The sequence below is a fragment of the Triturus cristatus genome, chromosome 6, assembly GCF_964204655.1.
Source record: "Triturus cristatus chromosome 6, aTriCri1.1, whole genome shotgun sequence".
NCBI lineage: Eukaryota > Metazoa > Chordata > Amphibia > Caudata > Salamandridae > Triturus > Triturus cristatus.
In genome coordinates, this window is record NC_140589.1 from 1,907,643,466 (window position 1) to 1,907,661,000 (window position 17,535).

The 17,535-nt window shown below is 46.4% G+C and overlaps 1 protein-coding gene across 4 annotated transcripts in view; it reads right to left on the minus strand.

The window, feature by feature from the left end:
* LOC146822410 (NACHT, LRR and PYD domains-containing protein 12-like) overlaps window positions 1-17,535 on the minus strand; it is a 683,437-nt gene that overhangs the window by 319,366 nt on the left and 346,536 nt on the right. For all 4 annotated transcript variants that reach the window (XM_085613496.1, XM_085613493.1, XM_085613495.1 and 1 more), the window contains exon 5: window positions 2,328-2,459. In XM_085613496.1, coding sequence (XP_085469622.1) covers window positions 2,328-2,459 — 132 coding nt within the window. The remainder of the gene's footprint in view (window positions 1-2,327; window positions 2,460-17,535) is intronic.

Below are 17,535 nucleotides of genomic sequence, written 5' to 3' on the forward strand. Positions count from 1 at the left end.
TTTTTTTATGAAATGCCCCGGAACCTAGCTAACCCAAGGGCCTCATTAAATTAAAACGTGCAACCCCAGCGCGAAATCCGCCGTTTTTTAAAAAAAATATACTTTTTTTGGCCCTTCTAGGACCCCCTGAGCAGGCCTAGGGGGTCAGGGTGTTTCTACCCTGCCCCCTTCCCTTGTTTTATACCTTTGTTTCTCTGTTTTTGGGTTACTCGCTTCTACCGAGCCACAAGATAGCTGCCAACACTTCCTGGTTTGGACTACTAGCAGCCAATCACAGTGAAGCTCGCTCACGCGACTTAGGCTCCGCCCAGATATCGAAACTTTTATTTTTTTAATTTCTCAGCAACTACTGAACGGATTTACACCATTTAAAAAAAGGTCACTTTCTGATCCAAGCACTACCTTTCTGCCAAATTTGGGGTAATTCTGTTCAGTAGTTTCGGCTGTAGCCTTGCACAAAGTTTCCTATGGGAAAATAATTTTTTGACTCTTATTTTTTGTTTTTCTCAAAAACTTCTGAACGGATTTACACCATTTAAAAAAAAGGTCGCTTTCTGAACCAAGCTCTACCTTTTTGCCAAATTTGGGGTAAATCCGTGCAGCAGTTTGGGCTGTAGGTCGTCGCAAAATTTCCTATGGAAATTAACATGGAGAAAACGCCTTTTGGGACCCCTCATTTTTCTCAGCCCCCACTTGACGAATCACCCCCAAACTTTCAGGATAGGAGCTGACCTGGATAGACTTTTTGGGGGAGAATTTCAGGAAGATTCGTCAAACGACGCCAAAGTTATTAGCAAATCAAAAAATGCTTTTCCTATGGAAACGGGGTTCTAACTATAACTACCTACTGGCGACCGCCAGTAGGTAATATATTCACACACACACATAGATCTTTGCAAGTGTTCCTTAGAAATGAAGACATTTCTTGAAAGTTGCGATATAGATTCATCAGCATAGAGCAGCATTGGTATATTTACAAACCCCGTTAAAATTAAACACAATTTATTAGACTAGCAAAAGTGCATATGCACATTATTATGTTGAAGCCACACACCTTCAGATTCGAGAAGGGCATTTGAAGCAGTTGCATCTTACTTAAGAGGGACATTTAGTAACAACTTGAGTTATTGCAGCTTGTGACAGACTTGTTAAGCAGTTGCTTCGGACTTGAGAGAACATTTAATAAAGTCTTGTTAACGACCTCACACTGTTTCTTCTGACTCAAAAAGAACATCTGATAATTACTTGAGTTACTGAATCAGTATCAGAAATCTTTCATTTCCCAAAATAAAATTCTTACAGAAATGTGTCACACTTTTACCTTCCACAAATAGAACAAATAGAAATGCCATATAGTTATCAATAAATAAGTAAACAAGTACATCAATACATCTACTAAAGTCATAAAAAGAATTCAAAATGTGTTTCTAAAAGGTCATCTATTATAATTACATCATGTACCAATCATCACACAAATTTTGTGCAGCCCGTTAAGTTATTGCACAATACACCAATCACATCATTACATCAAGGACAGTTCAAATACAGGACCAGTCGAGCCAAGATACCATGGACCAACCAAACTGCGGCCACAAAACAATGGATTATTGAACACCTTCAGCCAGATTATCAGAGCCTGTATCAAATGATGTCCCCCCGATTGGCCGTCAAAATATAGTCCACAGATCTTGGGTTACTGTATCTAGATGATAGGCCAGACCTCTTGGCTTTGCCAATGGTTGTTTAGGCATTAACTTTCTGATGGGATATAAATGGCGACGTGCATAGTGTTAGTAGCAGGTTTGTTTAAGATGACACATGGTGAAAGGCTGGCATGCTGTGATAGTGATTGCATGAAAGGAGAGCTGTCATGTGAACATGGATGAAGCCGCTAAGAACATGTGAGCCCTTCAGAGCCTTCTTTGTTGATGGTTCTTGCCTCCTCTGGGGGAGAAAGATGTTGAGCCCCCCCCAGCACCCCTGCCAGTCACAGCCACAAAAAGGCCTCCACTCTTCGGACTGAGCTTCCTCCAGGTACAGAGGGTCGTGATGGGCCTGGGGCCACAATGCGATCGCACTAGAATAAGAACCAGTGACTGAAAGGTGCAGACAGACCCCTGGGATAGGTGCCTTTGCTCACTGAGCCATCTCACTACAACAGGAGCAGACAGGTGCACCTCACTGTATCCTATAACTGCTGCTGAAAGCAGAAGCCCGTAAGAGGAGCCCCCACGTCTGAACCTAACATGGTCTCGGTGGGAATGACGTAACCTCCCCCCGCCTCCTCCCGCCTCCCCAGGTGCATGAGGAAGAAAGACTCGACTCACCTGAGCTCCCGCAGGCGGCACCGCGGATCCCTCAGCGCCGCACACAGCGCAGACATGTCTGGCTCCGGCTTCTCCTTGAAGACCCTGGGCTCAGATGGACTCTCCTCATCCCACATGTAACATCCTTCAAGTCTGCGGAAGAAAGAGCAGCCGTGAGCGTCACGGGGTCAGTGCAGGGGTCACGCAGCGCAAAGCTCTCTTCACAGGTGTCTTTCATCTTCAGAAGATATTTACTGTTAATGAGGGGAGGGTTTTACTAACAGTGAAAGGCCTGAACTGCCCCTGTCCCCGAGGGCATCAGGGAGATGATCACACCTACCCCTGACCCCTCGAGCCCCACAGCGGAAACAGAAATAGCGCCTGGAAGACTCCAGGCTGGGGAAATGCTTTTAATTATTTGTTTGGTCGAGAAACTATGAAGATTGCTGAAGGAGTGACACTAGGTCTGAAAAGCAAACCCCACAAGAAATAAATATTGACTGATTATTTACTAATTATTCAGCACCGAAGAACTCTCAGTAGGGAAGAAAACAATGAATGAATACGCCACATCTGTAACTGCCAGCAGGGAGCTACAGAATGAATGAATGAATACGGCACAATCACAACTCACATCGGGAACAACAGAATGAATGAATAACAATCACCAGGAGCTCCCATTAGTGAACTACACAATGAATGAATAAAGTACACGCAGGGCTCCCATGAGACAATAACACAATGAATGAAAAAAAGCACACGTGGAGCTCCCATTAAAGAACTACACATCGAGGGCCCGATTCACAGAACTAACGTAAGACAAAATCCTAAACTTACTACCATTTTCGTATTCACAGAAGGCACTTACTCATTTTGGTATTCACAGAAGACATTTACTCACTTCGGTATTCACAGAAGTTAGGAGTCCTAACTTTAGGACTCCTAAATGCCTTCTGTGAATACTGAAAGTCTTAAAATTAGGATTTTTCTCAGTTTAGGAGTCCTAAAGTTAGGACTCCTAACTTTACTACTACTAAACTGAGAAAAATCCTAATTTTAAGGCTTTCGGTATTCACAGAAGGCATTTAGGAGTCCTAAAGTTAGGAGTCCTAACTTCTGTGAATCCCGAAATGAGTAAGTGCCTTCTGTGAATACCAAAATGAGTAAGTGTCTTCTTTGAATACCAAAATGGTAGTAAGTTTAGGATTTTGTCTTAAGTTAGTTGTGTGAATCGGGCCCAGAATGAATAAAGCAAATGTAGACTTCCTTTTAAGGAACCACGCAATGGATGAATACACAGAGCTCCCACAGCGGAACTACACAATGAGGGCCAGATGTAGGTGGCTAAATACCAGTCGGTAACTCTGAAATTCAGTAAATTTCAGCGTTACCGACCGGTATTTAGCCATTCCTATTGTAGGTAAGTAATACCGATTCCTTATTGCTCTTGTAGGAAGTACATTAAAGAGTGCTTTTGGGCCTTAAGAAATCGGTAATTACCACCAACTTCAAGATGGTGTTAATTACCGATTTCCTTTAAAAAAGCACTTTTTTGCTTTTTTAAGAGTGCCATGTGGCACACATTCATGCCCTTAGGGCATGTATGTGCGCCACATGTGCACACATGCACATTTCACCCTGGTATCCTTGAAATACCTCCCGGTATTACCGAATCGCTAATAGTGAATGTCTTCACATTCATTCCTATGGTCCTCCAAGCCCATAGGAATGAATGGGTAGGTATTCCTTATTACCGAATCTCAATTACCGATTCGGTAATAAGGAATATTAAGGATTCAGCATTTTTTACCGAATCTTTACCTACATAGGAAATACCGATTTCTTAATACCGAATTGGTAAAATTCGCTATTAAGAAATCGGTATTTCACATTTACCTACATCCGGCCCCGAAAGACTAAAGCATACATAGAGCTCCTATTAGGGAACTACGGAATGAACGAAACAACGCATACTAAGAGCTCCCATTATGGAACTACACAATGAATGAATAAAGTACACGCAGGGCTCCCACAAGGAAACTACACGATGAATGAATAAAGAACACGTACAGCTCCCACAAGGGAACTAGAGAGTGAATGAATGAAGCACACACATGGCTTCCATTAAGGAACTACACAATGAATGAATAAAGCACACGCATGGCTCCCATTAGGGAACTACACAATGAATGAATAAAATACACGTAGGGCTCCCATTAGGGAACTACACAATGAATGAATAAAATACACGTAGGGCTCCCATTAGGGAACTACACAGTTGATTAATTGGACAACTTATAAAGCGTGAACTAATGACTGAGGGCGTCAAAGCGCTAAAGTGATTAGTCTACAGGGGGTGAGAGCATCATCCCTATACTAAAAGGACATTACGAGGCAAAAAGCCAGGTCTTCAAGGACTTTCCGAAAGGAAAATGGGCTTCCAGGCAAGAGATGGATTGAGGGAGAGTGTTCCAAAGCTTAGATGCCGCCACAGCAAAGGCTATCCCTCCCCATCTTGTCCTCCAAAACCTGGGAATAACCAACAGGTTTTTGCCAGCAGAACTCAACTGTCTAGTGGGAACATACCGTTGAAAGAGATGCCTAACTCCCTCAGGGCCTGAGCTGTGAAGTGCTTATGAACAATGCATTAGGCCTTAAAAACAATTCGTTTGGCAACCGGGAGTCAGTGCAGATTCCTGGACATAATAAGTGCTACAGCCGCTTGTTTACGCGCAGAGAGAAATAAACAGAAATACCTTTCAAAGGGTCCTAATAACCCAAAAACAGGATGAATCTGTCTTATTGACCTGAAGATTAATGAACTAACTGTTGTCAACTGGGACACTAAGATCCTTGCAGAGTCAGTAGGGCTGGGACATTGCCCAAGCGTTACTGGCCACCAAGAATCGGTCCAAATAACTTGTTGACTACCAAAGATCAAAACCTCGGTTTTGTCCCCATTCAGGCACAGGTAGTTAGTTACCATCTAGGTGGCCACGGCCTGGAATTGTTAAAATTTGCGGTGGAGGCGTCTATATCCTTTGTGATAGACACGATTACCTGTGTTCCATCAGTGTAGGATAAAGCCTGCAGCTCAAAAGATCTAATCATTTTAGCCAGTGGGGAGGCATATATATTAATCATTTTCATTTCATTTCATAAAGCTTTATTCGGAGCTTAACACAAAGTCCATAAAAGCACATGCATATATACATCATATAAGAAATCAAATAGTTCAATTATCATAAATACAAATCAATTTAAATTTTTAAAAGACCATTAAAAAATCATGCTATTCCTAACTTTGATCACTTGAAGGAGAAAGGTTGCAGTAAAAAAACAGACATCAGGATTGGGATTAAAAAACAACTTCATAGAATCATAAACATTACGTGTACCATATTTTAAGAAGATAGGCTTTAGGAAGACAGAACGAAGACTACCATAAAATTTACAAAACAATAAAAGGTGCATAGTACTCTGTGCAGATTCATGGTCACAGGGGCAAGGGCCAATTGGGTGTTTTTTAATAATGGGGAAGGCCACCAAATGGTGCATGATCCCTAACCGTAATCTAGTCAATACAAAGCGATGAGAAACTCTATTGACGTAGCTCAAATATGGTTGGTATCCTACAGTCTCACAGTACCTTTCATAAACCATACTTGTAGGGAAATGTCCCCCCAGCCTCGCCCGTTCAACAGATATATGGCTCATAAAAATGAGTTTCATCTCCCCCTTGGACAGACTAGAAGCAATGTGCATATCCTTTCTAATGTCCAATCCATAAATCATTAAAAAATTGTTGACTACAAATTTGATCCAGGGAATCTTCAAATGGTCATCCAATTGAAGACAATCACTAATGATTGCTCTATTTAAAGAAGTCTCTTCCTTGGACCAAACCGTACGCCATAACATTAGGGGTCTTAAAGTAAGGTTATGTGAAAGGTGTTGTATCCCAAGCTCTCTATGCATCAATTCATTAGAGGCGGATACCGGTAGGCACAAAAGTCTCTTTAAGAAAAGATTTTCTTCTACTTGGAGACTTAGGGCGGAGTAATGGCCCCAGACTCCAGCTCCATATAAAGCAATCGAGAGACATCTCATTTGGTAGATTGTTAGCATATCTTTGACCCGCTTATCCCCAATTTTACTAGCGAATTTGAACACCCCGTTAGCACATTTAGCCATCTTAGCCCGGACATAAACAATCTCAGTAGACCAACAGCCATTCTTAGTAAAATTAATACCAAGATAATTGAAAGAATTAACCGTTTGTACTTTAAGTCCATCAATGAAATAGGAATTGGATTTTTTTGAACCCAAACCACATTCCAAGATGTGGGTTTTAGATTTGTTAATCAATAATTTCCTATCACGGATGAACCCAGAGAACTTATCCATCAGGCGTTGTAGGCCTATTGGCGTCCTAGATAAAATTACAGCATCATCTGCATAGAGTAAAACCGGGACTTTAAAATCATTAATAATCGGGGCATCTGCCTCCACTGTTTTTAGAACCGAATCGACTTCGTTTATAAAGAGGGTAAAAAGGAGTGGTGCAAGCACACACCCTTGTCGAATACCCCGCCCTATCTTAAACTTGTGTGTGCATTCCCCCCCGGGGCCATATCGAACACTGGTGCTGAGGTTAGAATATAATCGTGCCAAGAAGTAGATGATACCCTCTGGTGCCCCCATTTCCAGCAACTTGGCCCATAAAATACTGTGGTCCACCATATCGAAGGCACTGCTCAAATCTGCAAAGCAGAGAAAAAGGTGACCTTTTTTGCCCTTGTATACTTCCCTATTAGGAGGTCGAGGTTGAGACACTGCTCAATAGTCCCTCGACCCTTCCTAAAACCATACTGACAATTGGCCAAGATATTATTAGAGTCAGCCCACTCTTCTAACCTAACCAAAAGCACCCTGCTCATTATTTTTACCGAGGAGTCAAGAAGGGAAATTGGGCGATAATTCTTCGCATCACCCCTGTCACCCTTCTTGTACATCGGGACAATAAGGGATTCCTCCCAAGTAGGTGGGACCCTAGTACAAACTGCCGCATTAAAAACTTTAGTCAGCAGTGGGCCCCACAAATCGGGGGCTAATTTATATAGGTCAATAGGCACCCCATCGGGGCCCTGGGCCTTCCCCCCGTTACTCATACTGATGCTTCCCCGTACTTCGGCTAAGGAGATATTCAAAGGTAAAATAGGCCAGACTTCTATCTGACCATCCTTCTGGTTAGCAGAATCAAAGATCTCACAAAAGTGGGAGACCCAGTTCTCTTCACTTACATTAGCCGTTAGTTCTGGCATCTTGTCGTCCTTTAAGAACGGACAATTAACAGTTTCCCAAAATAAGGAAGAATCGGCTGTGGCTGCCACCTGATCGAGTTTGTCCCATGCTTCTTCCCTTAATTCTGCCTTCCTTTTCTTAACAGCTGTCTGATAAATGACTCTCAGTTCTCTAATCTTGCTGTTATCCCTAGGCTTGGCTCGTAAGGCATCTTTGAGCCCCTTCAATGCAAAGGTACTAACATGGTCGAACCACCCTTTATGTTTGGATGCCTTAGCCTTACCATGTTTCGTAAATTTATTATCTATAAAATGATTAATTTTCATAAAATTATGCACAACTTGGTCTGTAACCTCCTGGCTTTCTAAAATGGCACTAATTTCTACCAGACAACTCGCAACAATGGAGTTTGACACAGTCTCCGCTTTTTCCCCTTTCCATCTAATCCTGGGACCGCTCGATCGATACGGTTCAATGTCAACAATGGTATGTGTATTAGATCCCTGTTTCCCCTTCCACAAAAACATCTCAATGGTGATGCAATTGTGGTCGCTTAACGCATTATCAACGACCACAGGTAATAAGCACCAAGGGCTAAGGCTGGCGGATATGCAAATAAAATCAATTACAGTATTTGCATTCCTTCCTCTAAAAGTGGGGATAGTATTTCCACAATCATCTTTAGCATTGATCAGGATTTCCATATCATAAGTGGTTAGGATTTTATTCAAAGCTTCTCCATATTTATCATGTGGAAAGTGGGGAACTTCCGCTCCTGAACTATCATTATAGCCGCATACCCTGTGAAAGGAATGTGGACAAGCAGCAGTATTAAAGTCTCCCACCCAAATATAGTCAAAAACGATATCATACTCCATTAAAATATCAGCCAGGGCAGTCTCTAGTGCTAACACAACCTGATGCCTGGTATTATCAAAGATGTTATTATAAAAATTTATTAAAAGAACATTTCTCCCATGCTCCTGGTAAAGCCATAAGATCTGGGAGTGGACCCCAACCGTTATATATTTTTTAACCACAATGGGGACATCCACTGAAATCAAGACCAAAAGCCCTCCTTTTGCCCTACCTGAAGGAGATGCCACAGCTGGTAAATTGTCGGAAACATACCCATTGAAGTTTGGTTGATCCAGACACCAGGTCTCTTGAAAACATTTGGGTGCCGATTACGATCCGGTAAAAACCGCGTACGAACCGTCGGTTGGAGCGAATTCCCCGTCCGACTCGTACCCGGTCGTAAAACATTACAAACATGGAATTACGATTCGCACGGAAACACCATTTCCGTACGAATCGTAAAAAACACCGACCGACGAAAATATACATACGAATGTGATCCGGGAATGCTGCGACGTGACGTCGGGACGCTTTCAGGCAGCGTTTCACGACCCAGGAATTACGATTCGAACCGACAGCAGTCCGGGCGGCAATATTTTCACGGCACCCAAAAAGTGCCGCAAAAGCGAAGTACGGCGCGAATCGACCAGAGTAGGTGGCCCGGTACGCACCGTACCCCCCCCAGCCCCCGTAGGTACGTGCCGACCCCCCCTGTGTGTACACCCGTGTACGGTGCGTACCCCCCCGTGTACGTTCGAGTCGTATCCCCCGTGTACGTTCGAGTCGTACCCCCCCCGTGTACGTTCGAGTCGTACCCCCGTGTACGTTCGAGTCGTACCCCCCGTGTACGTTCGAGTCGTACCCCCCGTGTACGTTCGAGTCGTACCCCCCCGTGTACATTCGAGTCGTACCCCCCCCGTGTACGTTCGAGTCGTACCCCCCGTGTACGTTCGAGTCGTACCCCCCATGTACGTTCGAGTCGTACCCCCACCCGTGTATGTACGGTGCGTACCCCCCCGTGTACGTTCGAGTCGTACCCCCCGTGTACGTTCGAGTCGTACCCCCCCGTGTACGTTCGAGTCGTACCCCCCGTGTACGTTCGAGTCGAACCCCCCCGTGTACGTTCGAGTCGTACCCCCACCCGTGTATGTACGGTGCGTACACCCAGCGCTACGACTCTAACGTACACGGGGGGGGTACGACTCGAACGTACACGGGGGGGTACGACTCGAACGTACACGGGGGGTACGACTCGAACGTACACGGGGGGGTACGACTCGAACGTACACGGGGGGGTACGACTCGAACGTACACGGGGGGTACGACTCGAACGTACACGGGGGGGTACGCACCGTACATACACGGGTGGGGGTACGACTCGAACGTACACGGGGGGTTCGACTCGAACGTACATGGGGGGGTACGACTCGAACGTACACGGGGGGGTACGACTCGAACGTACACGGGGGGGTTCGACACGTACACGGGTGTACACACAGGGGGGGTCGGCGCGTACCTACGGGGGCTGGGGGGGTCGGCGCGTACCTACGGGGGCTGGGGGGGGTACGGCACGTACCGGGCACCTGTTTGGACGTCTCCATGGTTGTTATGGGAGTTCGGTGCGGACGGTCTTTTCACCATACGGTTGTACATTCGGACGCACGGGATGGATCGTGATTCCTCGGTCGGACTTCACCTTTCACGTTTGTACGGTAAATCGTACGAGGACGTGTCGGACACATTTTCTGACCCGAGGACGTGTGGGGAATGATTCCCAATGCGGTTCGTATGGACTTTTTACCATGCGAATCGTGATTGCCAGTTCGTACGGCACTTGTACGATTCGTACGGTAAAAAGACCGGATACGAGTCGCACGGGGATATTTTTTACCGGATCGTGATCGGCACCATAATATTAAAAAGATTAATAAATTCCAACCAACCCAGGCAGGCAACCTTTGAGGAAAAACCTGCTACGTTCCAACTACCAATGGAACATACCTGGGGATTAGAGTTTTGAATGTGCGTTAAGCACAGGGGGGTAAGGCCACAATGATTAGCCGAATCACTAGTCATTAATGGAGAACCATCTCCATCAACTAAATCCAGACCCGGACCTTCAAAACATCTGTTGCCCTTCATGATATCAACCTCAGGACTATTATTGGCTCCTATTCCCTCTGCATCATCTACCACTAAATTATCCATACCTCCCGGAATTTCTATGGGGACGGCCTCTACCCTTATAATCGCCTTATCAATACCCTGTCAATCATTAGTATCCAAACTACTCAGGGGATAAAATCTATTGGATGTTGCCACGTTAAAGGTAGTGTGCAAATTTGTGTCCCTTGTCCCCACCCTCCCACAATCTTTAACTAACTTATTACTCAAATGCCTATAGAAATAACCAAGGGGGCGGAGATAAATTCCTTGGCTGTTTTGGCTGGTTAGGCTACCCTTTCTCAATACCATAGAGGCAAGATGAGGGTTTCTAAAGTTAGCCACTATGCAGTCTCCAACAAAATTCTTACGCGAGCTACCTATCCAATTGACTCTTCTAGTACATATGATTTCATCAGCTAGGGCTACTGGAAATCCACACTCTCTATGGAGCCAGTCAACTGTCTTATTTTTCAAAGAGGCATGCGATTCACTGTATGAATTGTTGTAACCACTCTCCCTGACCGGGGGAACATTAACCAGAACTGCCACATAAGGAGCGCAATCCGGAGGTAAATCTGGCTGACTGGTAACACTGAATTTGGGCGGCCCCGAGCTTAGTGTTGCCTGGTTCCCCAGAACTACATTAGAAGTAAGATTATGACCTATAGACCCCATAGGTCCCTTCTCACAGAAATCCCCAGGAGGTGGCAAAGAAGTATGAGACATAGCCACCGTAGGAATCTCAGTTATATTCTTAGGATTAGGGCCACTTACTACCTTGTCCTTAACATGGTCGGCAATGTTGAGGTTCATGAATGATTCTAACAAACCTCCTAATCTAACAACCTCTGCATTGACCTTATTCAATTTGTTTAATAGAGGTTTAACTAACAAATCAAACTTAGATTCGATGGTGCTAATCAAAAGGTCAAATAATGCTCCATCAATAGAGGCCGGGATAGGCACCGGGTCAACATTAGAAATTCCCTCCAGACTAGGTGGAGGTTGAATAACTTTCTTATCTGAGCGGCTCTTCCCCCGCTTGGCTTGAACTTTTTTTGTAATATTCTTACAAGCCCGTGGGGCACGCTGTACTCTTGTTACCATAGGACTTGGCAATGGAGAAACAATATGATCAACCAGACTTAATTCAGAATCAGTAACAACCCCCAATGTAGGACTATCACATTGAACTAGGTCTTGGTCCTGGTCCACCGCCAAAATAGAAATATCCGGGTCTATGGGATCAATAATAGTCTTATGAGAGTTTGCCAAAGGCGCAGGGGCGGAAGAAATGTGGGGGGGGGGGGTAATAGAAGACTCCACACACCCCAATGACTTTCTACGTTCTAAATTGATCTTGTCCACTAATTTAACCAAATAGTTATCCATGGTAGTCGACCCTGCAGCATGTTTTACTTTCGACATTTTTTGGCCAACCCGGTGTTTTATACGGCCGCCAATAAACAACTGCCTATGAGTAACAAAAATAACTACAACAACGGTATGTTTTATGTACCTGGACTCGACAAATCAATGTCCCTTGTTGGTGTGACTACTTACAGCCTCCTCCAGCCCCCTCCTAAACCGGACTGTCACAAGGTGGTATACAAAGGTTAATACGGGACACAGTCTCAGTCTCTGCCGTCCACAGACGTCCTCATAAACCAGCCTTCTTGTTGATACAAAGTGCGGTACCGCAGGGTTACAGGAGCAAATCAATATGGCATGATTTAGGAAAAGGCGTCTTGTCGAAACCGAAGCACTTACGTTGGAGGAGTGGCCCAGCCCGGCCTCGTCTGGCCCCGGACGGCCACAGATGGTCCCGCCCTTGTCCCGGGCTTCTCCCGGCGCTACCCGCGCGCGATCCCGCGACGCGGGAGCAGCGTCATTGCTTTGAGCGCCTCCTGGCACGCAATTAGGGCTCAGCTGGGTTTGGCTCGCTCGGGCTGCTGGGGCGTGTAGTTCCGTCTCCCCACCGCGGCCGCGATAGGTGTTGACGCGGCGGCGGGAGATCGGGACAGCTTGGAGCAGCAGGGCTACGGGAGCAGGCAACGGGGTCCGTACCACCAGAAAGGGACGAGATGCCAGGTAAGTTTTGCTTTGGAAAGGATCCCGCTCTATCGAAGCAGCGTCGTTGCTTTAAGCGCCTCCTGGCGTCCAATTAGGGCTCAGCTGGGTTTGGCTCGCTCGGGCTGCTGGGGCGTGTAGTCCCGTCTCCCCACCGCGGCCGCGATAGGTGTTGACGCGGCGGCGGGAGATTGGGACAGCTTGGAGCAGCAGGGCTACGGGAGCAGGCAACGGGGTCCGTACCACCAGAAAGGGACGAGATGCCAGGAAAGTTTTGCTTTGGAAAGGATCTATTAATCAAGGTAGGGCTCAAGGAAGAGCCATGCGCAACCCCACACAAGGTGGCTATGGGGCCAGAGTAGGATTGGTCTCCACCACTGTCTGTGACCTATCCATCAGGAAAGATGACAGAAGCTTCAAAGCTAGGTCTGTAACCCCAATTTCCTGTTGGCGGTCAATCCTCCTGATGGGAGAGATGGTATCGGAGGCCACGGATAGGTCCAACAGCACCAGCACGGCAGCCTGCCCAGCATCAACCATGGTACGAATGTTGTTGACAGCTGTTAGGAGTGCAGTCTCGGTCCCATGGTTACTCCTAAATCCATACTGGGAAATGGGCAGCAGATGCTGTTGTTCCAAATAAGCCATCAGCTGGGCATTTAAATGTTTCTCCGGGATCTTGGGAGGAACAGGTAGTAAAGAAAGAGGTTGATAATTTTTCAATTCAGAGAAGTCTAAGTTGGATTTCTTCAGCAGAGGCTTAACAATCGCAGTTTTCCAGCTTTGAGGGTAGCATCCAGAGGAAAGGGCCTGATTGAGAGGTGCTGTAAGGTGGGGAATAATGACATCCCCTCCCAACTTCATCCGTTTGGGGGAGCAGGGTTCAAGTGGGGAGCCTGATTTGACACCTCAAAGAAGCTGGTCGGTCAGCTCATAGGATAGAGGGAGAAAAGCAGAAAGAGAGAAATCCACACACAGGGCTCCCATTCGGGAACAGCAAAATAAATAAATAAAGCACACGTAGAGCTCCCATTAAAGAACTACACAATGAATGACTAAATCACACGTAGAGCTCCCATTAGGGAACTGCACAATAAATGAATAAAGCACAAGTAGAGCTCCCACAAGGAAACTACACAATGAATGAATAAAGCACACACAGGGCTCCCATTCGGGAACCGCACAATGGATGAATAAAGCACACGCATGGCTCCCACAAGGAAACTACACAATGAATGAATAAAGCACACACAGGGCTCCCATTCGGGAACCGCACAATGGATGAATAAAGCATACACAGAGCTCCCACAAGGAAACTACACAATGAATGAATAAAGCACACACAGGGCTCCCATTCGGGAACCGCACAATGAATGAATGAAGTACACGTAGAGCTCCCATTAGGGAACTACACAATGAATGAACAAAGCACATTCATGGCTCCCATTGGGGAACTACACAATGATTAAATGAAGGACATGTGGAGCTCCCATGAGAGAATAACACAATGAATGAATAAAGTACACCTGGAGCTGTAAGCTCAGACTCATATCCACTTTCGACTACAAGTCCAAAGCCACCTCCTACTATAACACCTTCCCTGAGGCCCTCAGCAGAAACACAGCTCTCTTCAAGTAATCCAGGCAGTGTGCAAACTCAGCACCATGTCCGCTGGTGACTAAAAAGTCCAAAGCCACCTATTACTATAACACTATCTGTGAGACCCGCAGCAGAAACTCAATTCTTTTCAAGGGATCCAGGCAGAGAGCAAACTCAGCATCATATCCCCCCTCGACTACAAGTCCAAAGACACCTACTACCAGAACACCATCTGTGAGGCCACTGTAGGAAGCTGGCTCTGTATATACTATACCAAAGTGAGGTATAGTGTGCACAGAGACCAGTGGAACCCCAAAGGTAGGCAAAGGTAAAAGTAGATAGCACCTTACTCTCTATTTGTGGTAGTGTGGGCGAGCAGTAAGGCTTTATCAGAGGGTAGTTTTAAGCATTTGTTGTACACACTCAATCAGCAAATGATTGTCACACACTTAAAGACTGACCAATTTGGTTTTGTATGAAAATATTATTTTAGTTATTTCATTTTCTAGAACCAAGCAAGCCCGGCACAGGTAAGCAATAAATACTTTACAGTATTTATGGACATTGCACTTACAAGAGAGTTTTACAAGTTGGGATGTTGGGTACTTTTATCTACAGGAACCAGGGCTCTTTTATCAAATTTAATTACTGCAACATTTTTATTTGCTGTGTTTGCAAACTGTTTTAACAAATCATGCAATAAAATTTCATATTGTGAGCAGTAGAAATGCAGTTTGCAAACAGTTTGTCTTGCAATTGTATAAGTACTTTGATTTGATTACAGTAGAGCTACTAGTAATGCAATGCTTTGGAAAAACTGTACATGTACTTTGTATTGGCTTTTTAGTAGAATGTCAAGTAGATTACTTACAGATTACTTTCCTTACATAGAGCAGTATACCTGGATACTGAACCGGGACATTTCCGGTAAACAGGTAAGTAAAAGCGTTTTTGTTATTTAGTTATTGTTTTAAAGGGTTTCATAGATTTCCCAACTCCGCACTTAGAAACTTTTCACAGAAAAACAGTCAATGTTATCCTATGGGAAAAATAGGGTTATAGGTTCAAAGGTAAGTGTTCGGTTGTGGGAGGTGGTATTCTGGGGAAGACTCAGGGGTCCCCAAGGGTCAAGGATGCACTCTTGTTAGACCCTCAGCGGCACTAGAGCGGCCGGGTGCAGAGTGCTGAGGCCCAATGTTATTACGAGCAAGCCACTGGGTTGTGGGAGCAAAGCTCCTGAACCTGAGCTCAGTGCAAATGGGGGTTCAAGCCAGCACCAAAGGTGTACCCTCAGCGGCAATGGGGCAACCGGGTGTAGAGTGCTGTTTTGGCGTCGGGCGCCCTGCAGCTTTCAATGGGGAACCTCCGGTTGGCAAACACACTGCAGGCAAGGGACGAAGGTCTTCAGGGTGCAACCACCATGTGGTGAGGTAAGTAGGGATGCTGGGGGCTGGTTAGACACTGTTGGTTGGGCCCCCCAAGGCCGTGGGACCTCAGGTGCAGGGGTGTCTTTTGGAGTCAGATCATCTTACCAGCTACTGGTCGCAGTTGAGGGAACATTCCGGATTTAGGCTGCAGGCGTCGGCTGGAGGCTTGAGGCAGGTAAGGGATCACTGGTTCTTGGGTCTGGATCATGAGGGAGACCTCCTCTTGGTTTTGGGCCACTCGAATTCGGGTCGGAGGCGTAGGGTGCAAAGTGGTCCAGACTAGCGGATCCTTCCGGAGCTGGAGTCTGTTTGGATTTGAACAAGTCTGGTGTTCACGGAAACAATAGTCTTTACTTTGTCAGGGCAGGTCCTCAGGGGTCCTCGGGGTTTTTGAGGTTGCTGGCTGCAGGACACACCAGAGTTTCGCCTCTGCAGGTTTGCGGCGGGGACAGGCCGGTAGGGCTGGGGCCAAGTCAGTGGGCGTCCTCCATTTGTTAGCTTTGGCATGGCTGTTCGGTCCATCTTCTTCTCTTCTTCGTCTGGTTTCTTGTCTGAGGAAGCAAGGTTCGGGGTGCCCCTAAATACTAGATTTAAGTGCGTTACAGGTACCTGGAAGGTTGGGACCAATGGGTCCCTAAATATGCTACCCTCCGGTGGGAGGGGGCGTATGCCTCACTCTGGTTGGCTGGATCCCCCATCCGCAAGATTGCGGGGACTGAGAGTTGTGCTTCACCTCACCTCCCCCACCTGAGGGGTGGGGTTGGGAAAGGTAGGCACACCTCTCTTCCTCACTTAGTTTTTCCGCAGATTCTCCCACCCAAAGTGGAGGTCAGAACCGGTGGGGGCCAGTTGCTGGAAGTAGAAGGTCTGGGGAGGCTCACAAAGGTGGCAAGCCTTTGAAGCTTCCCCTTTGTGGACCCTGCTCATCCTGGGGGGGGGGGGGGAGGCTTGGCACCTCGTCCCAGGATCTGCATTGTTTCAGACCCCCGAGAGCAGGAGGCTCTCGACGCAGGGGTCCAGAAAAATGTCTGGTGGTAGCAGCTGGGGAGTAGCCACTCAGCCCAGACACTAGTGTTGGTCGTTTTTCAGGGGGCATCTCTAAGATGCCCTCTGTGTGCATTTTTCATTAATCCCACACTGGCATCAGTGTGGGTTTAATGTGCTGAGAAGTTTGATACCAAACTTCTCAGTTTTCAGTAAAGCCATTATGGTGCTGTGGAGCTCGTAATGACAAATTCGCAGCACCATATACTCTTAATGGCAGTACTGCACTTACAGTGTCTTAGAATTGGCTCAGACACTGTAGGGGTACAGGGCACATGTACCTGTACCCTCACCACTGGTATAGTGCACCCAGTGTTTAATTTGTGCCAGTGCTCTCCTGTGCTTAGCACCAGCACCTATTTCTCAGGGCCAGGTCTACACGGGGCGGCTGCCTCACTAACAGTAACTAAAAGAAAACACCATGGAGTTGCTTTCATGAAAGGTTCCATGGTGCTTAGTTTCAGGCAGTACGTAACCTGAAGCTTGTTGTTTTTTAGCACTGTGAAAGTGGATGCAGCTGTGCATATATGAGCCTGGGCAAGAGTGTACTCACCCTGGAGGCACAAGGCAGTGTTGTGTCATCAGGATAGTGACGCAACTGGAGCCGGTGGAGGAGTGGCCCTCTTGGACCCCGGATCTGGGCCCTTCTGAGGCCCCTGCTGTGCTACGTTCTCCAGGTACCTTAGGCCCTCCTCAGGCCTTGGCTGCCCGAGCTCTGCTCCTTTCTCTGGGGCCACCATGGCAGTTGGGGTGGGGCGGCA